Below are 27,431 nucleotides of genomic sequence, written 5' to 3'. Positions count from 1 at the left end.
ATATACACAGTGCACATGTGGTGGTCAGAGGATAGCTTGTAAGAGTCAGTTCTCTCTACCACGGGAGTCCTGGAGGCAGAACTCAAGTCAGGCTTTGCAGCAAGCTTTCTTGCCAAGTGAGCCATCTCACCACCCCAGGAAGTGATCTTGTACCATCCGGTGCTGTTCCAGCTCTGCTGATTCCTGTGGCACGAGTGGGCTGCATTGGCGGTCTCCACAGACAGGTGTGCCCCCGAGGATTTCTTTAATGGCTGTCTCCTATTGACTGCTGTACAAGCGGAAACATAATAAGATTTATATGGATTTGGGCCTCCAGGCTCCACTCTCCCGCTGATGATACAGGGCTCATGTCAGAGACCAGATTTCGAGTGGGGAGATGGATTTGATGGACATCCTCAGACCAGAATTAACCTGCTAAACCACTGGATCACTTCCGGCCTGCTCTGGTACAAGCCCCTCTTGGCTTGTTGAGAAGTTATCCCAATAGCTGAAGTATTTGGGGGTACAAATAGGAAAGGGGGCAAAAAGGTTTCATTCACATTTATCATGTTCTTTAACATAAAAGCACTATGAAAGCTGATTTCTTGAAGATTACTGAAGTCTGGTTCCCCACCTCTGTTCTAGAGGCTCTGAGAGAGGAGAGGATAAGGCTGACACATAGTTTTCCCTCCTTCTAAAGCAGTGGTTACTTAGTAACTGTAATTTTGCTACTGTTATTATAGCTGCATGCTTTGATACTAGTACTGGTTTGGGGGGCGGGGGGCAGGCGGAGGCAGGCAGATCTGTGAGTTTAAAGACAGCCAGGGCTACACAGATAATCTTTTTTTTTTTTTTTTAGATTTATTTATTATTATATGTAAGTACACTGTAGCTGTCCTCAGACACTCCAGAAGACAGAGTCAGATCTCGTTACAGATGGTTGTGAGCCACCATGTGGTTGCTGGGATTTGAACTCCGGACCTTCGGAAGAGCAGTCGGGTGCTCTTACCCACTGAGCCATCTCACCAGCCCCACAGATAATCTTTTTAAAGATTTATTTTATGTATATGAGTGCTCTATCTACATGTACTCCTGTATGCCAGAAGAGGGCATCATATTCCATTATAGATGGTTATGGATGGAAATTGAACTCAGGACCTCTGGAAGAGTAACCATTGCTCTTCACCACTGAGCCATCTCTCCAGCCCCGAAGATTTATTTTTGTTTTTATGTGTATGGGTATTCTGCCTGCATCTATGTCAGTGCATCACATGTATACCTGGCATTCAAAGAGGCCAGAAGAGGGCATTGGATATCCTAGGACTGGCATTAATGGTGGTTATGAGTTGCCATGTGGGTGCTAGGAACCAAACCTGGGTCCTCTGGAAGAGCAGCCAGTGCCCTTAACCTCTGAGCCATCACTCCGGCCCCCTTAAAATGTTTTCAACCAGCTCGGAGGGACACACTTTTAATCTCAATACTTAGGAAGCAGAGACAGGCAGATCTCTTGTAAATTTGAAGCCAGCTACATGGTGAGTTCCAGGCCAGATAGGACTACATAGTGAGGTCCTGTCCAAAAAACAAAAACCCCAGCTGTTTTAGAAGACATTTCCGTTTGTTTAGTGTGTGTGTAGTGAGGCCAGGGAGCTCATTCCTTCTCCCACCACATGGGTTCTAAGGCTTGCCAGCAAGTGCCTTGCCCCTGCACCATTGATCTGACTGGTTGGCTCTGTACTTTATTTCAACAAGTTCCTATCCTATCCTACTATCCTGTGCTACCCCATGCAATCCCATGCTATCCCATGCTACCCCATGCTATCCTATCCAGTCTTCTATCAAGATTGGAATGTGGATTTCAGCATTGGCCGAGTATGACCCCCTTTTGCATCCTTCACAGCCAGTTTAATGAAAGTAGCAGTTAGCTGCTCTCTCATTGGCTGATAAACCTGCCACACTGTAGCTCCAGGCCATTGGTCTTGACTGAGAAAGTCCAGCTCAGAGGAGGCTATGAATGCCAAGTACCTCTTGTCAAAGGAAGATGTAAGTTCCACACAATTCTTAACCAAGGCAGTGAGTTGCTAGTGAGCGTTACCTAGTAACAGGGTCAATGTCAGGACCACTCTAACACACAGGTAATAGTCCAACGTGTTACCTTTCTATGCCTTCCACAACAAAGTAGCTTTCTTTATAGCTGCTTTGTAAATGGGGGACCCATATATCTAAGGCCTCTGCTATCAATGAAGAAAGCCACTAATACTTTACCGCCCCTTGGCTGATTAATGAGTCCTCTAAAAGACCCATTTCTGTGTCCCTGGTGTTAACTGTAAGAGTCAGTTCTGGTCTGGGTTGCTTTCTAGGTCTTAGGAGAAGCAAGGTCTGGGTACTTGTCATCACTGAGGGACAGGACTCCCTGATGTCCTCTGGTACTGGTCATGCACCCAAACACTGAAGTGTGGAGAACAACTCTGACATAGAAGGGCCTTGCTTCTTCTTGACACGGTCACAAAATACCATACAGAGTGCGATCCCATTGTCTGAAGTACACGGAACAGTGGTGGCTAGTATGTGGTAAGGGTGCTGAGTGTAGCGGCGGGCACCTATAATCCCAGGATTTAGAAAGCAGAGGCAGGCAATCTCTGGGAGTTCAAGGTGCAGGCTTGTCTATAATGAATTCTAGGACATCCAGGGCTATTGAGAAACCGTGTGTGTGTGTGTGTGTGTGTGTGTGTGTGTGTGTCTGACTGTCTGTCTGTCTATCTATAGGGTGTGTAGGGGATGAGGATTCAGTTCTATGACTGGATTTTTTTTGAGACAGGGAGGTAAAATAGTCTGAAATTAGATTTTTGGAATGGTTTTCTAACTTGGAATATACAGCTATTCTCCCATGTCTATGGGATCAATCAACCACAGATGGAGAATCTATGGGCAGAATTTTTTTGTCTGTCCTGAATATGGATGACAACCACTATGTAGACTGGCATGTCTGCTGCTGGGATTTTTCTGGCCCGTAGACTTTGACTGATTGAGGCAGGAGAACTCGGGAGGTTATGACTGGTGCCATCAGAAGTCCATTTACTGTGCAGGGGGATGGTGCAGTTGTGCAGGGGCATAGCCAGGTTTGAGTGGAGTAGGAAGACAGGGTTGGCAGGAGCCTTTGGAGGCCAAGAAGGATTTGGGCCAAGCAATGGTTGCACCTGCCTTTAATCCCAGCAGGTCAGCCTAGTCTTCAGGGTGAGTTCCCGGACATACTGGGTTAGACAGAGAAACCTTGTCTCAAAAAATCAAAGGGGGAAAAGGGTGCGGGGAGAGAAAGAGGGACTTGGGTCTTACTTTTTATCTAGGGTAAGATTTTGATGAAGACAGTGACTACGTAAACCAGAGGGTGGGTCTTGGAGGAGTGCTGTCCCAGGATAGCTGCAAGAGTGGGGGGTGGGATGGGGGGAGAAACAATGTAGAAACAAGGATGCTGGTACCCGAGGCTTTCTTAGCTCAGAGATGAGTTTCTTTCCCACATTGGTCAGCACCAGCTAGAAGTTACGACCATGGGAAAGGGCAGGCTGCTGGCTCCTTCCCTTGGGAGCAGTGCCTGTCTGTCCGTTCTCTTCGCTGAGTTCTTTGGGAGCTACTTTTTAGTCTCTGTGACCTGTGTAAGTAGACTGCTCGATGCCTGACTCTGAGAATTTGACTTCGCTGTTGTTGACCAGTGGTTAGTGGCTGGTGGGGATCGAGAGCAGCAAAATATTTAATCAGTGAGATCACTTGAGGGGAAATGAAATCGGATCAATAGGCGGAAGGAACGCTTGCTGTTTTCCTTCAGGGTCAAATCCAGGCTGTTTTTCTTCTTTTGGCAAAACCATAAACCAGTAAGAATGGAAGGAATAGTCCGTAGCAGCTATTTTTAATCAGCTGTGCGTTCTGTTCCCCTCTGGTGCTCTCCTTGACCAGAACACAAAAATAAACATGTATTAGCTTACTGGTATTCAGACGTTAACTTGAGATGGCACTGTGTTTAGGAGAGAGAGCCCTTAGGTCGATAAACTGCAGTGTGTGAGCTCCTTGGAAGAAAAGCCATGGTCAACCCCCATGGATGGACCTAAGGCTTCTAGTGCAAAACCAATGGACCACTTCAGAGAGGAGCTCATTAAAATGAGAAGTTAGAGGCTGCAGTGGTAGCTCCTAAGAGGATCAGAGTAGGGAGGGTCCCAGTCTGGTTCCTACTCCCCATGTTACGTGGCTCACAACTGTGTGTAACACCGGCTTTAGTTGTTGGTGGGACACTGCTCGCCTCCATAGGGACCCACACCCCACATGCACACGTCCACAGACAGACACAAGCACATACACACAGTCAAAAATAAGACCAGTCTGAAAGAGAGAGGAGCCACAAGGCGCTCAGTGGCCCAGCCTTTGCCCAGCCCTGGCTTCCACCCAAGCACTGCTAAAGAAGGGATGTGGGGTAGGGTGGGGGTGTCAGATGCTGTGGGACCATCTGTGCTATACAGTGAGTTCAAGGCACTCTGGGCTATGTAGTAAGACTTTGTCTCAGAAAAACAAAAGTCCCAGTGTAAGTAAAGGTTGGTTACATACCTTGAACCCCAGCATGGAGGATGAAGAAGCTGGTAGACCTCTGTGAGTTCTGGGCTAGCCAGGGCTGCAAAGTGAGACCCTGACAAAAGAAGGAGGCCAGATGGTGGTTAGACCTGAGATCCCCGCCAGTTCTAGGACTAGATGGTGAACTCCTAGAGAGAAGCAAAGGGTGGAGTCAGAGCAGGATTGGGGGAGCTGCTTCAGAGTTTCAGGCACATGTGACTTCAGCCTAGGTGGGTGGCCAGCACGTAGAACATTCTTTCAGAGGAGGAGGCCAGGCCAGCCATTCATTTAAATGTGCAGGAAAAAAACCCAGAAAGTTCTTTGCTTCCTCCTTAGCAAAGGGATTAATTTATTTGGCCAGTATGGCTAACTACTGGTAGTGCCAAGAATATGGGTCTTTCTGATCACATGAATGAGGCAGCTCATCCACAGGAGAGGTGGATGCAGGGGCTGGCGAGATGGCTTAGCGGGTAAGAGCACTGACTGCTCTACCGAAGGTCCTGAGTTCAAATCCCAGCAACCACATAGTGGCTCACAACCACCCATAATGAGATCTGATGCCCTCTTCTGGTGCATCTGAAGACAGCTCCAGTGTATTTATGTATAATAATAAATAAATCTTTGGGCCAGAGTGAGTAGTGACTGAGTGACCGGAGTTGACCAGAGTGAGCAGAGATCCTAAATTCAATTCCCAACAACCACATGAAGGCTCACAACCATCTGTACAACTACAGTGTACTCTCATATATATAAAATGAATAAATAAATAAATCTTTTTTTTTTAAATTTATTTTTAAAAAAAGGCGGGGTGGGTGCTCTCCATAGTTGGATGTTGGGGGGTAGGTCTTGTTCTGGTTGAGATACAGAAGGGGATGTGTAAGGGACTAAGGCAAATTAAAGCACTTAATTGGAGGCTTGCTTACAGTTTCAGAGGGATGAGTCCACGACCGTCCTGGTGGCAACCATGGCAGCACGCGGGCAGGCATGGCACTGGAACTGCAGCTGAGAGCTTACATGCTGTCTACAAGTTAGAGGGAAGGAAAAAAGAGAGATAGACAGACAGACAGACAGACTTGGTCTGGCATGGACTTTTGAAACCTTACTCATAGCAATAACACCTTCCCCAACAAAGACACCTCCTCTCACTCTGTCCCAGAACAGTTCTGCCAACCCAGGATCAAACATCCAAAAGCCACTCTCAGTCACACCACCCACAGTGCGACACCGTGTCTCAAGGAGAAAGATGGGGTGCAGGAAAGGGTGAGCCCAGGCAGGCCATGAGGAGAGGTTTATGTGTGCCATGTCTGTTGCCAGAGCAAATGTGCCGTGGTGGCAGCTGCAGGCCTTGGGCCTAACACCTGTTAGCTGGAGGCTCCCCTGAGCTGACCTCTTGCTTGGCTGTCCCTCCCACATGTGCATCTGTGTTGCTGGAGGGCCAGGCCCCCACCCACGCTGAGTCATGTGTACCAAGAGCCCTGGTTGACCAAATGCCTGCTCTCATCTTGGGCGTTGGGGTTACTGGGTTCATGAGGGGTTGGTTGGCGTGATTCGCTAGGGAGAGGGGTGAGGCCGACTGGGGTGTGTTCTGGTGGGAAGTGGCAAAGAACTGAGCAGCATATGGGGAAAGGGGCATTCTAGAGACGGGGAGGCCCTTCCCCTTAGAACAGTGGAAGTTGAAACACTGCTTAATGCTGCTGCTGCGGCTGCTTCCTAACTTTGCCTCTTTCTTCTATGACTAATGGAGAAGCGGGGTGGAGGAGAAGAGCTGGGGGCCTCGGGTTGCCCATCATTTCCGACTGATACACGTTCCGGTCCCCAGCTCTCTTGCTTTAGTTGAGGCCTGGACAGTGCAGTGACCTACGGCTCGGCTCGCCCTATGGCTCACCTAACTCCCTTTCTCCTCCTCCTTTCTCCACTTGGCTCTTCCTCCTGGCCCTTGTGGGTGGCTGCTGCAGCTCAGCCCTGGGGAGTCCCTGTGGAAGTGGAGTCTCTCCTGGTCCACCCTGGCGACCTGCTACAGCTTCGCTGTCGGCTTCGCGATGATGTGCAGAGCATCAACTGGCTGCGGGATGGGGTGCAGCTGGTGGAGAGCAACCGTACCCGCATCACAGGGGAGGAGGTGGAGGTGCGGGACTCCATCCCTGCTGACTCTGGCCTCTACGCTTGCGTGACCAGCAGCCCCTCTGGCAGCGATACCACCTACTTCTCCGTCAATGTCTCAGGTTGGTAGCAATGCCCTCTGCCCCATCCCACTCCTCCCACTTTGCTAGTTTGAAAGGGAGGCGGGCTTCCCCTCCATGATCCCGCCCCTTCTCTGCTTCAGAACTGCTGCCCACTAACATTGCTCCCTGCCCGCTGCGTGGCTTGGCTCTCGGTTGACCGGGTAGGGCAGACGCCAAGCTAAGACCTACCTCTGAGGTGATTATGAATGCTTGGGGGTGTTAAGACCCTGTCATTTCTCCAGCACAGCAGTCCAGAGCATGCTAAGTGGGGCTCGCCCACTTCATCTTGTCAAGGCCTAGGCTTAGTGATTGGGACCTGAGAACATACAGTAAGGTTCGCTGCCGTGTTCGGGCTTTGTGGGAAAAACCTGTTGCCTAGCAACCAGGGAGCGAGCCTAGAACTCTCATTGCTGGGAATATGCTTCCCGTAGAATGTCAGTTTCCCAAAACCAGCATCTGAGGAAGAAGCAGGAACTTTTCCTTGTACCATGATGGGGGCTTGGTACCTTATCTCAGTCACCATTTAGAACTTGTCCCCAGATAAGAAACATGTTTCTCTAGTTCCCAAGAGTGTCAGTCTCTCCACTAGAGAGACCTCTGGTGGATATCAAGACCTTTTTTTTAAAATAGGGTGCATCCCGCCCGGGCTGGTGAGCTGGCTCAGCGGTTAAGAGCACTGACTGCTCTACCGAAGGTCCTGAGTTCAAATCCCAGCAACCACATGGTGGCTCACAACCACCCGTAATGAGATCAGATGCCCTCTTCTGGTGTATCTGAAGTCAGCTACAGTGTACTTATGTATAAAAATAAATAAATCTCCTTTTAAAAAATGAGGTGCATCCCATTTTCAGAGTGAAGTATCTCTCTACACAGCCCTGGCTATTCTGCAACTCACTGTGTAGACCAGGCTGGTCTCAGAGTCTCCAAGATCTGCCTGCTTCTCCCTCCCGGGTGCTGGGATTAAAGATGTTACTGAACATAGCCTGTATTTACACAAAATGCATCCCATTTGGGGAGTGAGACTAGCTATAACCGGCATAGTAGTGTACACCTTTTGTCCCTGCACTCCACAGGATCTCTGTTTTTGAGTTTTGTTTTTGAAGCCAGCCTTGTCTACATCTCTACATCATGAGACACCCTGTCTTAAAACATCTACCAAAAAGGCAGCTCTGGAGCAGGAGAGTTTGCCCAACTGTTAAGAGAGCCTGACACTCTTGTAGAGTGGAATTGGTTGCCAGCATTCACATAGCTTGTTTACAGTTGCCTGTAACTTCAGGTCCTGGGGATCCGGCACCCTGTTCTGGCCCACCCGCCTTGCGCTCCTGCATATACATGGGACATACTCACACAGGCTCATATAGATACATATAAATTGAGAGAGAGAGAGAGAGAGAGAGAGAGAGAGAGAGAGAGAGAGAGAGAGAGAGAGATTGAGAGAAAGGAAAGCAAGCAGCTCCAGCCCTCAGGAAACTCATACCAGAAGATTCTGATTGCAGGCTGGTCAGCCGGAGATTTTAATAGTAGCCTCAAGGCCCAGGTGTCTAGATCTGCCTGGGTTTCTCAAAGGCTGATGTCCAGAGAATACTGATTCCTCAGCTGCTGTTGTGGATACCCAAGTGGTACTGTTAGCTGAGTGGCCTTGGTGTATAGGCTAGAATTAAATAAATTTGGGGGAAAAAAAGGAGCTGGCCCTGCTAGAGCCATCTGAACTTTTAGGCAGAAGGCCGGGATGAGCACTGGAGCACACAGTTCTTAAACACAAACTGTCACTGAGGCAAAATTCAGGAAAATTGGGAGTCCTTATGGGACGGCTGTTGCGTTGTCCATGTCACCGCGTTGACCGCAGTAAGGTGGTCTGTCTAGACAGGGCGACTGCTGTTTGGACGGAGGTCTAGACGTTCCTCAGTCCCCCTCCTTCCTCTCACAGATGCACTCCCATCGTCGGAAGATGATGACGACGACGATGACTCCTCCTCGGAGGAGAAAGAGACGGACAACACCAAACCAAACCGTAGGCGTGAGACACTGTTTTCTATCTTACTGCCTTTGAGACCTGGGAGCTGGGACTTAGAGGAAGGCCTGTCTAAAGTGGGAGGAGAGAGGCTCAGAGGGACTGGAGGCCATGGTGCCTGGTTGCTGCCTCTCTAGAAGACTGGGGTACTTACTGAACAGGTAGACGGGAGGCATGGGGTCCTGCCTGGGCCCTGGCTTCTGAGCCTGGCCGCCCCTGCTGCCCTCATTCGTCTCCTTTGGCTTTTCCTGTACAGCTGTAGCTCCCTACTGGACATCCCCAGAGAAAATGGAGAAGAAACTGCACGCGGTGCCCGCTGCCAAGACGGTGAAGTTCAAGTGCCCGTCGAGTGGGACACCCAACCCCACTCTGCGCTGGTTGAAAAATGGCAAAGAGTTCAAGCCTGACCACCGAATTGGAGGCTACAAGGTACGCGTGTGTACACACCAAAGCAAAGTTAGAGTAAGGCGCTGGAGCGGGGACGGGGTAGCAAGCCTGTATTATCTGCTATGCTTACTTTGGGTTTTGTTGTTGTTTTGGTTGCCTTTGTAAAGGTGAGATGTTGTTGATGTTGTTGTTGTTTTAATTTAAAGTTTATTTTGTAATTGTTTCACGTGTATGTATGTGTGTATGTGCCACATGTGTGCCTAATGCCTACAGAGGTCTGAAGAGGGTGTCAGATTCCTGGGAATTGCAGTGTTTTGATTTTTTACTACTTTAGTTTTTTTTTTTTTTTATTTGCGGGAGGATATGCATATGTGGAGATCAGAGGAAAAATGGGAGGACTCAGTTCTCCTTCACCTAGGTGGGTCCTGAATATCGCTCTCAGGTCAGCAGGCTTGGTCACAAGTCCCTTTCTTTACCAGTTGAGTCACCTTACAGGCCACCATTAACCCTCCCCTCCCTCCCTCTTCTCTTCCTTTCTCTCCCCTAACCCCCTTCCTCCCTCTTCCCTCCTCCCTCCTTCCCTTCCTCCTCTCTTTGGTTTTTGAGACAGGGTCTCACTCTTTCCTTAGCTCTGGCTGGCCTAGAACTCACAATGCAGACTAGGCTGCCCTCAGGCTCACAGAGATCCACCTGCCTCTGCAATCCGGGACCTAGGATAAAAGAGGGGTGTGTGCCACCACGACTGGTCCTCTTGTGCACTTTTAAAGGACCTTTCTCAGGACCGATTCCTGGAAGTGGAATTGTCAGATCCGATGGGGTAGATCTGTTTTAAGCTCTTAGTGCCCATAATCCATTTCCCTCTCTCCCATGCCTTTCCCCAGTGCTTCTGCTCCCATGTTGGGCGTTAGAAGCCTGCACCATTGAGTTTCATCTTCAGCCCCCAAGTCCTAAAAGGAAAAACCAGTCACCTCCCGTAACAGAATAGTCGAATGACAGACTCCCTAGACATTTGCCAAGAAGTACAACTGGGTGAACGCGTTTGTGTTGCTTTTTGATACCATTAGGCACTTCCTATGCTGATAAACTGCTTCCTCTCCCTCCGGGGTCAAGTCCTTTGTACTTGTAGGAAGAGCATTTTGATGAGAATCTCTTCCTCAGAGATCTGATGAGTCCCCAAGGTCCCCAAATATGTCTCTTCTCATACCTTTTTGACTTTTTTTTTCTTTTTTTTTTTACTGTGTTCCTTGTCTATGTGCCCCAGACTGGCCTGAACTTCAATGCTTCTGTCTTAACCTTCCACGTGCTGAGATCACAAAGATGTGCCACCATGCATGGCTGTTGATTGCTCCTGTATAAGAAAAGGAAGAGGGGATGGCTAGAGAGGCAGCTTAGTGATGAAGCAGAGAGCACTCTACTCTGTTGCAGAGGGCCAGAGCCTGGTTTCCAACACTCACCTCACGGCCACCCGTAACTCCAGCTTCAGGGTTTCTCTGTGTAGCTCTGGCTGGCCTAGAACTAGCTCTATAGATCCGGCTGGCCTGGAATTCAGAGATCTGCCTGTCTCTGCCTCTTGAGTACTGGGATTAAAAGTGTTCACCACCACCAGTTCTTTTTCTTTTTCCTTCCTTCCTTCCCTCCTTCCCTCCTCCCTCCCTTCCTTCCTTCCTTCCTTCCTTCCTTCCTTCCTTCCTTCCTTCTTTCCTTCCTTCCTTCCTTTTCTTCCTTTCTTTCTTCCTTCCTTTCTTTTTTTAAAGAAAGAATATGGGGAAAGCTTTACCTTACCAAGTCCTTTTGTTTGCAAGTTAGGATTTTTGTAACCACATCTGAAGGCTGACTGTCAAAGGGCTGCGACTGTGGTAAGCAGCCTGCAGGGGGAGCTCCTCCATGCAAGAGCAGGGGAAGGAGGAGGACGGGTCTGACCAGAGTCAACTAGAAGCAATGGGGGTTTCTCTGTAATATTTATGTGCATTCATTTTGTGTGCACATGTGCAAGCAATGGCGTGCACATGGAGGTCAGATGACAACTTTCAGAAACCGCTTGTCTCCTCCCACCACGTGGGGCACGTGCCTTTATCCACGGAGCCGTCTTGCCAACCCTGAGGAGATAGCTTGTGAAACCTGCCATGTCAGGCATAGGTGTGGGCACGGAGAGGAGTCCCAGCTTAGGAGAATTGGCCAAAGGTGCATTGGTCCAGCTCCCCGCTGCTCCTGAACGCTGCTGTGAAGATGGCCAGCGTCTTCATGGACCTTGTCAGTTTTAGTTTACAAGAAGGGTTCTGAGTGTGACTAGACCAGGATCTAGTCCTTCTGTGCTTTGTGTGGCTAACAGTGCAGCACTGGCCGTGTGTGTGGCTCTCGTCTGCCCTCCCCCCCCCCCCCGCCCCCAGGTCCTCAGCAAAGCCCCTTGTCTGTGCCCCACAGGTTCGCTATGCCACCTGGAGCATCATAATGGATTCTGTGGTGCCTTCTGACAAGGGCAACTACACCTGCATCGTGGAGAATGAGTATGGGAGCATCAACCACACCTACCAGCTTGATGTTGTGGGTAAGAAGGCTAAGTGGGCAGAGGCAGGGTGGGGCAGGGTGGGGCAGTGGAGGAGGCTGAGGTCCTAGGATGGGGTCTGGACATTTGGTACTCAACGTCCTGCTTTGAACTTTACTTTCTGTCACCCCCCCCCCCCCCTTCTTCCTTCTTTCCTCCTTCTTTCCAGTTTGAGATATGGTCTCAGACTTTAGCCCAGACAGCTGTGGAACTCACTGTATAACTCAGCCTGACTCTGAACTCATGGCCATCCTCCTGCTCCAACCTCTCAAGTGCTAAGATTAAAGGCTTGGGCCTACCTTAAGCCTCACTTTTCTTTCTTCCTCCCTCCCTCCCTCCTTTCTTTCTTTCTTTCTTTCTTTCTTTCTTTCTTTCTTTCTTTCTTTCTTTCTTTCTCTTTCTCTCTTTCTCTCTTTCTCTCTTTCTCTCTTTCTCTCTTTCTCTCTTTCTCTCTTTCTCTCTCTCTCTCTCTCTCTCTCTTTCTCCTTCCTTCCTACCTCCTTTCTTCCTTCCATTCTCTCTCTCTCTCTCTCTCCCTTCCTTCCTTCCTTCCTTCCTTCCTTCCTTCCTTCCTTCCTCTCACAGGTTTGCCTTAAGCCTCACTTTTCTCCCTCCCTTCCTTCCATTTATTTATTTTTGAGACAAAGTATCTCTATGTATCCCTGGCTACCTGGAATTTACTATGCAGACCAGACTTCCCTTGAACTCACTGGAGATCTGCCTGAGTGCTGGAATTAAAAGCATGCACAACTGTTCCTGACTCACTTAAAAAAAATCATTCATTAAGCAACAGCTACTGTTACACTACATATCTAGGAAGACACAGCTTGATATAGCAAGGAGAAATACAGCCCAACAGTAGCTGTTGCTTAACGCCGGGCATGGTGGCGCAAGTCCGTGCCCCCTGAACTTTGACCTTCCTGTCTTTGCAGTACAGGTACCATTAGAGTATCTGTATAAACCAAGTGCACATTCTGGGGTGCAGAGGCCAAGTGCCTTGAAATGTAGAATCGCCATTATGTCCACTTGGTAGTATCCTGGAAGACAGGGGAACAGTATGTTGTTCATCTCAGGGCGCTGATTGAAAAGGTTCTGGGTCTTCTGCTCCAGAGACAGTGTGGTCCAGCACCTCACAATGAATGCCTGCCTTGGCATTGATGTAGCCCAGGCAGAAGATTCTGATCTCAGAGATCTGGGAAGGGTCTAAGATGCTGGAATCTGGGGTCATGTCTCTATTTAGACAAGAGACTTGGTTGTGTCTGGAAATGTGAGTGCAGGACTAGAGGAAATGGCACCCCTTCTCTCAACTCAGGTTCAAAGGGCTGGAGTTTAGCAGAAACAGTGGGAAGGATACTGTAGATCAGTGTAGGCCTCACCACTGGCCAGTGAAGAGTCTGACATGCCTGTCCTCTCTGTGCCTCCACAGAACGATCTCCGCACCGACCCATCCTTCAGGCAGGGCTGCCTGCCAACAAGACAGTGGCCCTGGGCAGCAATGTGGAGTTCATGTGTAAGGTGTACAGCGATCCGCAGCCTCACATTCAGTGGCTGAAGCACATCGAGGTGAACGGGAGTAAGATCGGGCCAGACAACTTGCCGTATGTCCAGATCCTGAAGGTAATCCTAGCCTCCTTTCTTGGCTAAGTTTGCTGGGAAGGTGACCAGGTGGTCCCTGGGGCTCAGTGCCTGGGATTTGAATTCAACTTTACCCATAAGGCACATACTCTCTCCTAGTAGGGATCTGGCCACAGGCTGGTGACAGCGGGGGGGGGGGGGGGGAGTGGGTGGGTGTGTGTGTGAACTGGGAACAGAGGGTGGAGTGGGTGACGCTGGTGGCTGGTTCCTGAAGAGCTTTGAAGTGTCCCAGGATCTTGGGTCAGTTGTTCAAGGAAGACATTGAAACTCTTGCTTGCTCGTGGACCCGGGACCACAACCTTCCAGCAACAAATGTTTCCCGGTGTCGTCCTGCTTGTTTTTCCTAAGTTAACAATGCTTTTAGAGAATGGAGGCCCACGATAAGGGTGTTGCTTAAACAGTTGGAAAAGCAAATGGCACCTATAAGTCCTAAGCCGCTTGGGGAGTAATGGCATTCTCTTCCTTTTCCCTCTCGCTCCCAGACTCGAGTGCTCCATTAATCCAGGGAGCTAACTGGCCAAGTCTCCAGTGAGTCTTGCAGCAGGAGTAACCAGAAGTTAGACCTCATCCTCCCCTGCCTTGGCTGGCCTAGAGACTTACTGGCTGTCCCTGTCTTTCTCTTTGCCACTGGAGCTGAAAACATTCTGGAGGAAAGGGGGCCAGCTCTAGCTTTGGGCCTTTTGAAGCTCGTTCTTCAATTACGAGTTCCCGCCCCACCCCCGTCTTGGAGGAGGGAGTGTAACATATACTGAGTGTTTGCTTTGGGACAGTGACCCCTCCTCCGACCCCCTCCTTTTCCCTCCTCTTCTTTCCTCCCTCCATTTCCCTTTTCCTACCCTTCCCCCTCCTGTTTTACTATTTTAGCTCTTCGTCTCTATCCACTCTCATTAGCAGTTTTGTTTTTACTTTTTGTCCCCCTCAGAAGAGAAGACTGTAGGTCTCAGCGTCTCCCTTGCCTTGACTCCTCGGGCTGGAAGTTACCGCCCAGGGGCATAGTGTGGTCACATCTCAGTGTCTGCCCAACTGACTGGTGTGTCGTTGGTTTATTCCAGCATTCGGGAATTAATAGCTCGGATGCGGAGGTGCTGACCCTGTTCAATGTGACAGAGGCCCAGAGCGGGGAGTATGTGTGTAAGGTTTCCAATTATATTGGTGAAGCTAACCAGTCTGCGTGGCTCACTGTCACCAGACCAGTGGCAAAAGGTAATGGGGAGATGGACGGGACCATGTACCGGGTACTTGATTTAGGCTCCACACTGCTGGGGCAGGTTGGGAAGTCAGTACCAACTCTACCTTTCTCCTTCTGTGTTCCTAATGTGCCCAGAGCCATGGAAAAATCCCTGGCTTGGGAGGCTGGTTTGGTTTGGTACTATGCTGGTTGTCTTTGGCTCCCTTTGTGCCTTATGTATATATGTGTTCTCTCTCTCTCTCTCTCTCTCTCTCTCTCTCTCTCTCTCTCCTCACCCTTTTTTCTTCTATGTGTGTGTGTTTCTGTGTATAAGTACTTGTGCCTGTCTGTGGACTTGTAAGGTGTTAGGAATGATGCTTCTGACTGAAGTTTTTGATAGTGACAAAAAGAAGAGACCAGATATTCTCTCTCAGACCAGTATCTGCACGTCGTGCGTGCATGTGTGCGTGTTCGAGATGCTCTGGGGGCTGCTTTTCTTTCCTTGCTATCCCGTCTGTACCCACTGATTCTCTTTACCTAAAACCAAACAGCCCCCTACCTGCCAGGCCTCATTTCTCCATGCTGCCCACCGCCCGCATGCTTGGCTGGGCCAGTGGCTGCCAGCGTCTGGTGAAGGGTCGTAACCAAGCCGTCGTCTCCTCAGGTCTGCCGGAGAGCCTCCCCTCCAGAGCCTCGCTGTTTTCCTCTAACAGGTCTCGCTGGCTGGTGGTGTGTTTTTTTGCCTTGTTGCAAAGGAGATGCTGGGGAGCGTTTCTTCCTTTGGTTTTGGTCCCCTCCTCTGTCCTTCTCCGTTTCTCTGCCTCTTGGAGGCCTCATGTCCCGGGCTTGTCCATTTTGCTTCCGTCGTCTCTTCTAGACTGCTGGAGTTAATACCACCGACAAGGAAATGGAGGTGCTTCATCTACGGAATGTCTCCTTTGAGGATGCGGGGGAGTATACGTGCTTGGCGGGTAACTCTATCGGACTCTCCCATCACTCTGCATGGTTGACCGTTCTGGAAGGTATACACTGCACTGATCCTTTCTGGGTCCTGCCTTTTGCCATGGGAGCAGCACATCCGTTACAGGGCTGGGGAGAGGCAGAAAGGGACGGCTCCGTCTGCTGCGTGCCCTTTTCTGCCCTGGCTTTGAGGGCCATGCAGAGGGAGTTCCTGGATTTTCAGGAAGTGACCGTGTCAGCCTCCCCTTGCACATGTACATCTGGCTCTCTCCCTGGTCAATGTAATGCATGCGTGAGCTCTGGGTTTACCTTGCAGCAGGGCTTTCTAGCACAGGCTCCTTCCATCCTTGGGTACAGCATCTTCCCTCATCCATTTGGTACAGAGGCTTTGAATGACGGGGTCTTCTTTAGCCAGTCCCACGAAAAGTCATGGGCCTCTCCTCCATGAATACATGCCAATAGGAGCTTACTGCGGCTTCCCTGGAGTATTGGCCCACTCTTCATTCTGCTCTGCACTTTGACGTGCCAGGATAGCAAACCTGAGACACCTGTCTTAGCCATTCAGGAAGTCTGGAAGTGCCCATTGGTCCTCTCAGGATATCCCTCCTGGCCTGCCCTCCCATGTGAGAAGATCTGTGTCAGTGTGCTACCCAGGAAGGAAGGAACCTGTGGCCTTGCTGGGTGGTGGGCTGGTGACCACAGGCCCAGTATGGTCTTGCTTGCATGTGGCCTGAGAGCTGCTCTTTCTGTGGCCGCTAAGTGCATACCTTCTCTACTCTTCCCTTCCACCTTGCTTGCCCAGCAGTCTCCCACACTGCCGCTAGCAAAGAAGCATCCTATCTTTATCATCGTCTCTGTCCGTTTAGTCAGTGCTCCCTGTGAGTCTTCATTTCCTGACAGTTGATGGGCGGGGAGGGGAGGGGAGGGGAGGAGGAGCGGGGATGATGGACAGACACAAACAGAATACTTCCCTGTCATCGGCTCTGTTGTTTCCTTGTTGGGCTGGGAGGACTCCCAAGGGTATCACTTCGGCTGGCTGAGGTTTTAGAGGGAGGACTGTTGGAGGAAGGCTGTATGCATGCAGGACAAGGAGGTTCCAGTAGGCAGACAATGTTTCTCACGGTGAAGGGAAAGGTAGACTGACTAGCAAGTGGGGATGAGTGTGTGTCTTAGCTGGGATCACTATGGCAGCAGTGAAACCCCGAGATCAGCTTGGGAAGGAAAGAGTTAATTTATTTCCCTTACTCTTCCATATCACCCAAGTTCATCATCCAAGGCAGGGGGAGGGGGTCGGGTGCCAGAAACGGAAACAGGGCAGGAACCCAGAAGCAGAAGCCTGGTACCGAGGCCATGAAGGCGTGCTGGCTGCTTACTTGGCTTGCTCAGCCTGCTTTCTTATAGCACCCAGGGCACCTGGATGGCACCACCCACAATGCACTGGGCCCTCCCCCTATCAATCACTAATTAAGAAAATGCCCTACAGGCCTGCCTACAGCCTGCTCTTATGGAGGCGTTTTCTCCAGTGAGGTTCCCTCCTCTCGGATGACTTTAGCATGTGTCAAGTTGACAAAAAACTAGCCAGCACTGTATGAATTCTAAATAGAGGTGAAAGAACATAGAAAAATGATTGCCTGGCCCCCATCCCATTTCCTTACCTTTTAAGAATCCTGTGGGACCATGAATAGATTTCTTTTCTTCTTCATTTTTTTAAAGATTTATTTATTTATTATATATAAGTACACTGTAGCTGTCTTCAGACACACCAGAAGAGGGCATCAGATCTCATTATGGGTGGTTGTGAGCCACAATGTGGTTGCTGGGATTTGAACTCAGGACCTCTGGAAGAGCAGTGAATGCTCTTAACAGCTGAGCCAACTCTCCAGCCCCATGAATAGGTTTCTTAAAAACATGTTTTTTCATCTAGAGACATATTTAGACACTATATTTACTCAGCCTGTGTTTTAGCTATTTACTGATCTGATCTAACAGAGGTGATGGGTGTTTAGTAATACATGAGATGAGCATTCATTAGAGTCCCACTCTGTCATGTGCTTTGAGGACTGTCTGGTCTCTAGGGCATAGCAGCCTGTTTCCATATGATATGTGTGTGCAACATATGCAGGGTCTTTGGTGCCCTTCCAGTCCAGTGATCAACTATGCAAGTTGGCTCTGGAGTTAGTGAGTGTTGGGCTTGTTTGGCAGGATAGTCTAGGTTGTATGTACCCTCTATGGGGTTTGAGTTTAAGGATGTTTAAGGATACTTCAGAGGTCCCAAGGTCCTTTGATGCCAGGATCCCAGGGGAGAAGGGCAGGTGCTGGGTTTCTCATGGGGCACACCTCTCGTGAGTGAAGCTTCCCCCCCAGTCCCCATGACCTGCTGACACACTGTCCACACTGACCCAGCCCTGGAAGAGAGACCAGCCGTGATGACCTCACCGCTCTACCTGGAGATCATTATCTACTGCACCGGGGCCTTCCTGATCTCCTGTATGTTGGGCTCTGTCATCATCTATAAGATGAAGAGCGGCACCAAGAAGAGCGACTTCCATAGCCAGATGGCTGTGCACAAGCTGGCCAAGAGCATCCCTCTGCGCAGACAGGTAACAGAAAGTAGATGGGGGATTTGCAGGCTCACCACTGTCTTGCCGCAGCCTCCTCTTCCTGGGCCTCCGGGGCCGGCTCCCTTTCCTACCCTCCTGGTTGGCTTCTCATCTCCCACTTTGGACTTCGCTCCAACTTCTGGACCAGACACATTGGAATGTTATAAACCAACTCTGGCTCTATGCCTGTCCACCCTGTACCCCAGCCACAAAGACCTCCCTCTGTCACCTGAGACACGGTGGGAGGAAACGGGTTGGGAGGTGCAGGCGTGTGAAAGATTAATCCTTCCTCAGAAGAGGGCTGGCCCAGAAAGGTGCCTGCCCAGAAAGACTTTTTGTTTGTTTGTCTTTTGATTTTTTTTTTTTTTTCAGGACAAGGTTTCTCTGTGTAGCCCTGGTTGTCCTGGAACTAACTTTATAGACCAGGCTGGCCTAGAACTCAAGAGATTGCCTGCCTCAGGCTTCCCTGCCCCCCCCCCCCACCCGCCCACCTGCCCCCCCCCCGCCGGGCCAGTGCTGGGACTAAAGGTGTGCACGCACACCACCAGCGCCTGGCTGTGGAAGGACTTAAAAAAAAAAAAAACTTTTATTTATTTATTTTTAAAGATTTATTTATTTATTTATTTTATGTATATGAGTACACTGCAGCTGTACAGATGGTTGTGAGCCTTTGTGTGGTTGTTGGGAATTGAATTTAGGACCTCTGCTTGCTCTGGTCAGCCCTGCTCACTCAGGCCCAAAGATTTATTTATTATTATACATAAGTACACTGTAGCTGTCTTTAGACACACTAGAAGAGGGCGTCAGATCTCATTATGGGTGGTTGTGAGCCACCATGTGGTTGCTGGGAATTGAACTCAGGACCTCTGGAAGAACAGTCAGTGCTCTTACCCACTGAACCATCATCTTGCCAGCCCTGGAAGGACGTTTTGATGGTAGAAATTCCTCAGTCAGAGCTTCTGCCCTTATGGATGTTTGTTTGTTTGTTTGTTTGTTCCGCCATACTGTTAGGTATGGAAGTAAGTCTGTGCAGTGGTTAAAAAACAAAGCTGGGGGTTTGGGAGGAGTTGGCTACCACTTCACCCTCTCCCTGCTAGAAGGGTGACCTCACTCTTCCTTACAGGTGTCAGCTGACTCCAGTGCATCCATGAACTCTGGGGTTCTCCTGGTTCGGCCCTCACGGCTCTCCTCCAGCGGGACCCCCATGCTGGCTGGAGTCTCGGAATATGAGCTCCCCGAGGATCCCCGCTGGGAGCTGCCACGAGACAGGTAATACTGCTGTAGTGTTCCATTGTAGACCCCTGTTTCGAGAAATATTAAAATGAACCGCCAAGTTCCTGCGCCAGCAACTCTTCGCCCCCACCTCCGCAGCCTCCACAGCTAAGCTCCATGCAGCGTCCGGTCGCAGTCTTCCCTTCCCAGCTCTGGTTCACTGCCTCAGTGCCGCCTGTGCCCTCTCAGCCATAATCTTGCTGTGGTCGGTGGTCCCATCTTCCAGTAACCCAGTAAAGCAAAACTCTAGAAGCTTAGAATTAACAAGGCAGATTTATATATCAATAAATTTTCAGTTCACAAGATGCCCACACAATAATCTCAGAACCAATTATTCTGTCCCTATATGATATTTATAACTACCCGTTGCTATTTGAAACTACACGGGATCAGGCTCTTCTTCCTGTATGTCCGCCTCCATCTTGGCTTCTCCTCCCTCTCCTCTGAGTGGCTCTCTGTCTCTGCAACTCTTCGCTCTGCCTCCCTTTTCCCTGTCCAGCAGGCTTCCTGCTGCACTAATATTTTAATGTAATTGGGCAGAGAAAATCCTGCCACAGTCACCCTACCCCCCACCTCCCAGGCTTTTGTTCTGGCCATTCTGTAGTTTTCCATCACAGACCCCTCTTGCAAGAAATATTAAAATGAACTGCCAAGTTCCTGGGTTGTTGTGTATGCTAAGGCCTTCTAGGCAGTGAAAGTACATGAGATGCCTTTAGAAATAGCTCCGCTATTTCCTGCTCTTGGTTGAGTAGCGTACCAGGAGAAACAGGGTTGAGCTGTCCTATAAAAGCTTGCTCTGGGGGGCTAGAGAGATGGCTCGGCAGGTTAAGAGCACTGACTGCTCTTCCGGAGAGGTCCCGAGTTCAATTCCCAGCAACCACATGGTGGCTCACAACTGATGCCCTCCCCTGGTGCATCTTAAGACAGCTATAGTATACTTATATACATAAAAAAAATTACTAAAAAAAAATCTTCCGGGTGATAGTATCACACACCTCTGCATTCAGGAGGAGAGGCAGAAGTAGGCAGATCAGATCTCTTAAGTTCAAGGCCAGTCTGATCTACAGAGCAAGTTTCAGGACAGCCAGGGCTACCCAGAGTAACCCTGTCTTGATAAAGGGGGTTTGGGGATATTGATCTTTACCAGCCCTGACTATCACTGCACGTTTATCCTGTCCTAACTGTCACTCACTGCTTGTCCCCCACTCAAGACTGGTCTTAGGCAAACCACTTGGCGAGGGCTGCTTCGGGCAGGTGGTGTTGGCTGAGGCCATCGGGCTGGATAAAGACAAACCCAACCGCGTGACCAAAGTGGCCGTGAAGATGTTGAAGTGTGAGTGGAACTCCTGTGTCCTGTAGAGTCGTCTCTTTCTAAGAAAAGGGGGGTCTGGACCCAGTCAAAAACATCCTATGATGCAGTCACGGCTCACACCTGTCTCACTACCGGAGCTGAGGGGGATGTCACACTATACGTGTTTAAATATCACCTAGCTTCTTAATGTTGTCCTGGGCTCAGGTGGTCATTTTAATCCTACAACGGGCTGAGTTTTCTTGCTGGTGTCTCCAGCTGCCCTCAGTACCACATGGTAGTGGTGGCTCCTGGGAGGAAAGTAGAGAGTCCTGGAGAAAAGGGGGCTCCTCCAGGATCCGCTTCCCCCACCCCACCCCACCCCACCCCACCCCTGGCGCTCCGCTGCCCTTCCCACCTGCCTCACCCCGCTCTCTGGTTTGCATGCGAAGCCGACGCAACGGAGAAGGACCTGTCAGATCTGATCTCGGAGATGGAGATGATGAAAATGATCGGGAAGCACAAGAATATCATCAACCTTCTGGGGGCATGCACACAGGATGGTAGGCGACTCCTGGGGCAGGTCCGGCCTCTGGGCATCGGCTGAGAAACTGCCTTGCCAGGGGGGTTGATGTGTTGCTCAGGAGCTGGGCCAGCCTGATTGGCACACATTTAAGGTTTCTTACCAACACCCAGATTCACAGTGTGAAAGGGACAGTAATGTTATTAGAGTCTACATCAGGACACCTACCCTCAGCTCTGCTTGGGAACTTTCTGGCCTATACTGGGAGGGGGTCTTCTTTTGGCTACTTTGGGAAGAATGGTTTTACCTGTTCCCTTCTGGAGGCGGCAGGGAAGCGTTTACACTGGGCATGGGAGACAGTGGGCTATGGCATCAGGAGGAGGGGCCTCCATTAGGCGCAGCTCCCCTCCCTGACCTATTGCCTGACCTGTGGTCTCTCTCTCTCTGTGCTCTCAGGTCCTCTTTATGTCATTGTGGAGTATGCCTCCAAAGGCAATCTCCGGGAGTATCTACAGGCCCGGAGGCCTCCGGGGCTGGAGTACTGCTACAACCCCAGCCACAACCCCGAGGAACAGCTGTCTTCCAAAGATCTGGTATCCTGTGCCTATCAGGTGGCTCGGGGCATGGAGTATCTTGCCTCTAAGAAGGTGTGGAGACTGAATGCATCCTTCCCCGCAAGAGGCAGGGTGGGACTTTATCCTGCTAGCACTCCAGCTATATCGTCCACACCGGCCTTGATTCATGGTCCTTCTGCCTCAGTCTCTCTGGTGCTGGGATATTAACACAGGCTACTATATCGGTCTCCAGCGTACACCTGTTAATCTTTAGAGCTGTGGGTGCATGGAGCTTGGCCCCTTGTGTTGTGTTAGGCTTTCAGAGTTGGGAGAGCCTTGCAGCTTGTAGCCGTGGGATCAGATTGAATTAGGTTTGAGTCTATGTCACCACTTTCTGCGGAGACTCAGGCAGCTGTTTTTAATTTATATATATATATTTTTTTCTTTTTGAAATTAAGGTCCCACTAATTTTTGTAACAGAGGCTAGCCTCAGATTTACTGTGTAGCATAGATAAGCCTGAAATTTATAATTATTCTGCCTTGGTCTCTCAAGGGCTGGGATTATAGGCATGTGCCACTGAACCCAGCCTTGTATTTCTTTTTTTTTTTTTTTTTTTTTTTTTTCCCCCCCTTGGTTTTTTCAAGACAGGGTTTCTCTGTATCCCTGGCTGTCCTGGAACTCACTCTGTAGACCAGGCTGGCCTTGAACTCAGAAATCCACCTGCCTCTGCCTCCCGAGTGCTGGGATTATGATGGTTGTGAGCCACCACATGGGTGCCAGGAATTGAACTCAGGACCTCTGGAAGAGCCTCCAGACCACGCTCTTCTCTCCAGTCCCTGTATTTCTTCAGATACAAAATAAGAGTACTTATTTCTACATAGTAGAATTATTTTTTGTTTTTGTTTTTGTTTGTTTGTTTGTTTTGTTTTTTTGAGACAGGGTTTCTCTGTATAGCCCTGGCTGTCCTGGAACTCACTTTGTAGACCAGGCTGGCCTTGAACTCAGAAATCCGCCTACCTCTGCCTCCCGAGTGCTGGGATTAAAGGCATGCACCACTACACCTGGCCATAGTAGAATTATTGTGACGATAAAATTAACTGTGTCTGTGAAAATGCTGAGCACGGCTTCAGTGCCCACGGTATCTTTGCTTAAGCAGGCGTGCCCTGCTAGGGAGGGCGACGCTCAACCCACACACCTCACAGACCTAGCATAGGCCCAGGTGGTCTGTTTTGGAGGTATGAATCTAAAAGCTAGAGGTTAGGATCAAGAAATAAGGCATAAAGGAAGGCTTGTTACAGTGACTGAGAAGGCTACAGTTGGAGGTGTCTGGAATTAAAGAATATTTGGAAGGGGTCGTCGAGAGGGTCTGGGAAAATCTAGAGGGTATAGAGGTGTGAAGGCAGAAGACCCTCGAGGAAACACTGCCCGCTGTGGCAGTAAGCGCTGGAGTAGAGGGGACTGGATGGGTGAGTGGCAGTTCAGGGCTGTCATCTCCTCTGGTCCCCCCCTCTGCAGTGTATACACCGAGACCTGGCTGCTAGGAACGTCCTGGTGACCGAGGATAACGTAATGAAGATCGCAGACTTTGGCTTAGCTCGAGACATTCACCATATCGACTACTACAAGAAAACCACCAACGTAAGTTTCTTGCTTAGAGCGTGGCGTGGGGCTCCACACCACTAGACTTGTGCGCACTTCGATCCTGCTTTGATGTATCTGCTGTATTCGTGTGGAGTTGAGTGGTCTAAGATGAAAGGGCTTGTAGGATGGGCTGTGGACTTGTGTCCCACTTCCCTGTCAACTCACTGCCTGTGCTGTCATCTTCCGTTCACCCCGTGAGTCCTCTGTGTCATCCCGCCAACACACATCTGCTGCTGCTTGTAGGGCCGGCTGCCTGTGAAGTGGATGGCCCCTGAGGCATTGTTTGACCGGATCTACACCCACCAGAGCGATGTGTGAGTTTGAAATACACAGTTACCTGGTATATGCGGGAGAAAGAATTCTAAGGGCCCTGCATGCTAGACTGATGGGAATCTTATTCCATCACTGGGGCGGGGGTAGCATTGTCTTGTCCCGTGAACAGCGTGCTTCCGGCTTCCTTGCATAGTCTCTTGCTGCCCTCTTGTCTCCTGTGCCCTGCCCCCCTGAACTTAAGGTCCCTGTAGAGGTGGGAAAGGTTCAAGATGCACACCTACTACTCTTATCTTCTTGAGGACTTGGGAAGGAACTCCTAGGGCAGCCTGACTCTGTGCTAAGCCACAGCGGAACTGTGCTCTCCTGTAGGTGGTCTTTTGGAGTGCTCCTGTGGGAGATCTTCACTCTGGGTGGCTCCCCATATCCTGGTGTGCCTGTGGAGGAACTTTTCAAGCTGCTGAAGGAGGGTCATCGAATGGACAAGCCCAGTAACTGTACCAATGAGCTGTAAGCATAGGCTGGGGGGTTAGTAGCCGGCACTGTTTGAGTCCAGCCCTGGCAAGCTGGGTTGGATGTTGGGACAGCAGGTGGGGGGCCTCAGGTGATGGTGGCTTATGCGAGGTTCCTGAGGTCCCAAGCCTGGCTCTGAAGGAAGCAGGAGCATGGTGGGCAGGGGTTGAAAGGTCTGTTTGGGAGAATGGCCTCCCTGTCCACCCCTTCCCGAGCCCTCTGGTCCAGCTCTGCCCTGGTCCTCTCTCTCTCTCTGACCTCACCATCCTGCTTCAGGTACATGATGATGCGGGACTGCTGGCATGCAGTGCCCTCTCAGAGACCTACGTTCAAGCAGTTGGTGGAAGACCTGGACCGCATTGTGGCCTTGACCTCCAACCAGGTAGGGCTGCCCCCCCGGGGTTGGAACTTGGGCCTCTGTCACATAGGCTCCTGGGAAGGTTTGGGTGCCACCCACCGATCCCTTTCTGTCACAGGAGTATCTGGACCTGTCCATACCGCTGGACCAGTACTCACCCAGCTTTCCCGACACACGGAGCTCCACCTGCTCCTCAGGGGAGGACTCTGTCTTCTCTCATGAGCCTTTACCTGAGGAGCCCTGTCTGCCTCGACACCCCACCCAGCTTGCCAACAGTGGACTCAAACGGCGCTGACTACCAACCCTGTCCCCAGCCTTCTCCCATTCCGTCGTCACCCATGCCCCTCACCCACAAATCCCCTTATTGGACACACTGCCTTTCTCCTTCTCCTTTGCGGCTGGCAAGAGCCAGTGTCTGACTGAGGCCTTCCTGTGTTGTGGCCTTCCCCTTCCATCACACCCAAGACCCCTCTTCTCCCTCTTCTTAGCCTGCTGTGTGAGAGAGGAGCCAAGAGGCAGGTGCTTGCCGGCGGCTGCATCCTCCTTCCCAGGTGTTGGACCAAGACCCGCCCCGCTGCCTGGCACTGCTTGGAGGTGTGCAGAGTGGAAGCAAGTGGAGCATCCGGGGCGTTCCTGTTGACCCATCAGCCCCTTCTGTTCTGGCGGCAGGGGCCTTGGGGCTCCTGGAAGCAGTGAGGTTTCTGTTTAGGCCTTAACTGAAGGCAGCCTCTGCTCCAGATGGATGGTACCAGTAGCCTCTTAATTCCAATACTAATTTGCTTTGCTGACCAAATACCTGCCTGGTACCAGAAGACAGGGAGGCATAGACTGGGAGCCGTGATGTGCCCTTGGGCTGAGCCCTAGACTTGGGGCTCTGTACATAGCTATGAAGAAAAACACAAAGTGTATAAATCTTGAGTATATATTTACATGTCTTTTTAAAAAGGGTCGTTACTAGAGATTTACCCATGGGGGAGATGCCCCAGGGTAGCATCCGTTGCTATATATTAAAAACAAACAAACAGAAAGAAAAAAAAAAGGAAAATGTTTTTTAAAAGGTCATATATTTTTTTGCTACTTTTGCTGTTTTATTTTTTTAAATTATGTTTTAAACCTATTTTCAGTTTAGGTTTCCCTCAATAAAAAATTGCTGCTGCTTCATTTTTATCCTGGGCGTGTGAAAAGAGAGCAGGTGTCCACCGCAGAGGAGGGAGACAGGGGCTAAAGGGCCATGAGCTGGTCTTCTCCCCCACCCCCCATGACCTCTGTCTCCTGGATTGTGCCCCAGACCTCCCAGCCAAGCCTTTTGTCTCCTGATGCATTGGGAAAGGCAGGGGAAGAAGAGGTCCTGAGGGCAGAGAGCCAAGCTCATACACTTGTTTCCTCAGAGGAGAGAGTGAGAGGATGAGGCTAGCCAGAGGGTAGAACTGGACAGAAACCCAAACCCTAGACTCTGTACATTCAGATGTCTTGTCTGTCTTCCCCAACCTACTCCTCATATTCCTCTCCTGTAAATATCCTCCCCTTCCCTGTTGGTCTCTGTTACCCAGTTGGGTCTGTCCCTGAGCTTGGCTTCCTATAGTTTTTCCTTTACAAACTCCACCCATCCCTCAGGAAAGAGCAAACAATCTCTCTGGTTTGGGTCAACTTGACAACTCAATTCTGCCACCTGCTGGTTGTTTTGGTACCTTGGTCTCTTATTCAAACCCACCCCACTCTAGCCTTAGAGGATTTGTTTTTTGTTTGTTTGTTTGTTTGGTTGGTTGGTTGGTCTTTTTTTCTGGGTCTCTGCTGAATACAAACCAGTTCAGTATGATTTCATCCGTTGGGGTTAGGGCGGCTTCTTTAAGTGCAGTTTTGGCAGCTGTGGTTTGGGTCATTGTCATAAGAGTTCTTATCGTTGTTTCTCTCTGTACACATGTAACTGTCAAAATATTATGAATGGTTTTTATGCTCAAAGAAGACATCATTTGGCAAAGAGGGCCAGGGAATGAATTTAGCACAAACTTATTTTCTTGGAGACCGTCCGTATCATAGTGTTTTTTGTTTTTTTTTTCCCTTGTTAAAGCTGAGCATTATTTCTGCCTCAGGTCTACTTGGCTCCCTGCTGTGTGGATTGAAGGAGAACACAGAAAGGGCTTAGTGTGACTCAAGGAGAGGAGCTAGGAACTGGAAGGAGCTGAAGTCCCCTCTGTTACTATTCAAATTGCCCGCAGATGGCCCCGGGGACAGGGGTGGCTATCAAATAGAAAGTAGTGACATTGACATGAAGGGAAATGAAATGGCCATTTCACTTAGAGGACCAGATTAGGTCTCGTGGGAGGGGGAACCCAGCTTACAGAATGAAGACGTACTGTCAGAGCACAGCATCTGTCTGGTTTCCTGGGGGTTAAAATATGGCCCAGGCATCAATCAATACTGCTTCCCCATCTTTTCTAATTGCCACAGGCTAGAGGTCATCAGTCCCCTGGCTCTGTTAATGTAATGTATCGATTTCAGGTAAGTAAGATTGAACATAGATGAAGTAAGAAATCGGCCTTAATGGTAATGAACTCTCTGTTTATCAACTGCCACTGGGTGGAGCCAGCAAGCTAAAATACCCTCCTACACACAGACAGTGTTAGGTAATACTGTCAGAACCAGTGTCCTCTGAAGTAACAGATCTACCTGCAAGTGGGAACTTTTGGCCTGGGTATAGCATTGTCAGACTCTGGACATGACCAATATGTCTTGTACAGAATTAGACATGGCACAAGTGCAGGGCCATACTATTAAGTAGCAGCAACAACTATTACAATTACAATTCTGTGTAGAATGTGCGCTGTGTCTAATGTCGCTACAGGCGCATGTCAGAGCTTACAACTGTACCCAGTGAGACTGTTAGCAGCTGGTGGAGCTTGGTTCCACCACATATGCA

At 49.9% G+C, this 27,431-nt stretch overlaps 1 protein-coding gene and 1 long non-coding RNA gene across 9 annotated transcripts in view; one reads left to right on the top strand and one right to left on the bottom strand.

The window, feature by feature from the left end:
- Fgfr1 (fibroblast growth factor receptor 1) overlaps positions 1-26,790 on the top strand; it is a 56,676-nt gene extending 29,886 nt beyond the window's left edge. Inside the window, exons 3-18 of one of the 7 annotated variants that reach the window (XM_085844057.1) lie at positions 6,525-6,791; positions 8,719-8,802; positions 9,059-9,231; positions 11,611-11,734; positions 13,158-13,348; positions 15,412-15,556; positions 17,898-18,094; positions 19,218-19,363; positions 20,578-20,699; positions 21,107-21,217; positions 21,634-21,824; positions 23,248-23,370; positions 23,617-23,687; positions 24,016-24,153; positions 24,433-24,538; positions 24,633-26,787. In XM_085844057.1, coding sequence (XP_085700183.1) covers positions 6,525-6,791; positions 8,719-8,802; positions 9,059-9,231; positions 11,611-11,734; positions 13,158-13,348; positions 15,412-15,556; positions 17,898-18,094; positions 19,218-19,363; positions 20,578-20,699; positions 21,107-21,217; positions 21,634-21,824; positions 23,248-23,370; positions 23,617-23,687; positions 24,016-24,153; positions 24,433-24,538; positions 24,633-24,809 — 2,366 coding nt within the window. In that variant the 3' untranslated portion in view covers positions 24,810-26,787. Of the gene's footprint in view, positions 1-6,524; positions 6,792-8,718; positions 8,809-9,058; positions 9,232-11,610; positions 11,735-13,157; positions 13,349-15,411; positions 15,557-17,897; positions 18,102-19,217; positions 19,364-20,577; positions 20,700-21,106; positions 21,218-21,633; positions 21,825-23,247; positions 23,371-23,616; positions 23,688-24,015; positions 24,154-24,432; positions 24,539-24,632 lie in introns of all 7 variants that reach the window. The other 6 variants (XM_085844056.1, XM_021169255.3, XM_085844055.1 and 3 more) reach the window with 6 other exon arrangements.
- Positions 3,726-7,130, bottom strand: LOC110299551 (uncharacterized). Of its 2 annotated transcripts, none has more exons than XR_002378471.3 (4): positions 6,981-7,130; positions 5,493-5,590; positions 4,567-4,645; positions 3,726-3,915 (listed from the first exon to the last, which is right to left on the bottom strand). It is a non-coding gene; the product is annotated as an uncharacterized LOC110299551 (long non-coding RNA). The 2 variants fall into 2 exon arrangements; XR_015048676.1 differs by lacking the exon at positions 6,981-7,130 and adding an exon at positions 6,455-6,509.
- Positions 26,791-27,431: the final 641 nt, after the last annotated feature.

This window comes from Mus caroli, unplaced genomic scaffold (assembly GCF_978045245.1).
Source record: "Mus caroli unplaced genomic scaffold, Mus_caroli_1 scaffold_10, whole genome shotgun sequence".
Classification (NCBI taxonomy): domain Eukaryota; kingdom Metazoa; phylum Chordata; class Mammalia; order Rodentia; family Muridae; genus Mus; species Mus caroli.
The sequence above is the reverse complement of the archived record's forward strand: the minus strand, read 5'-3'. Positions and strand labels throughout refer to the sequence as shown.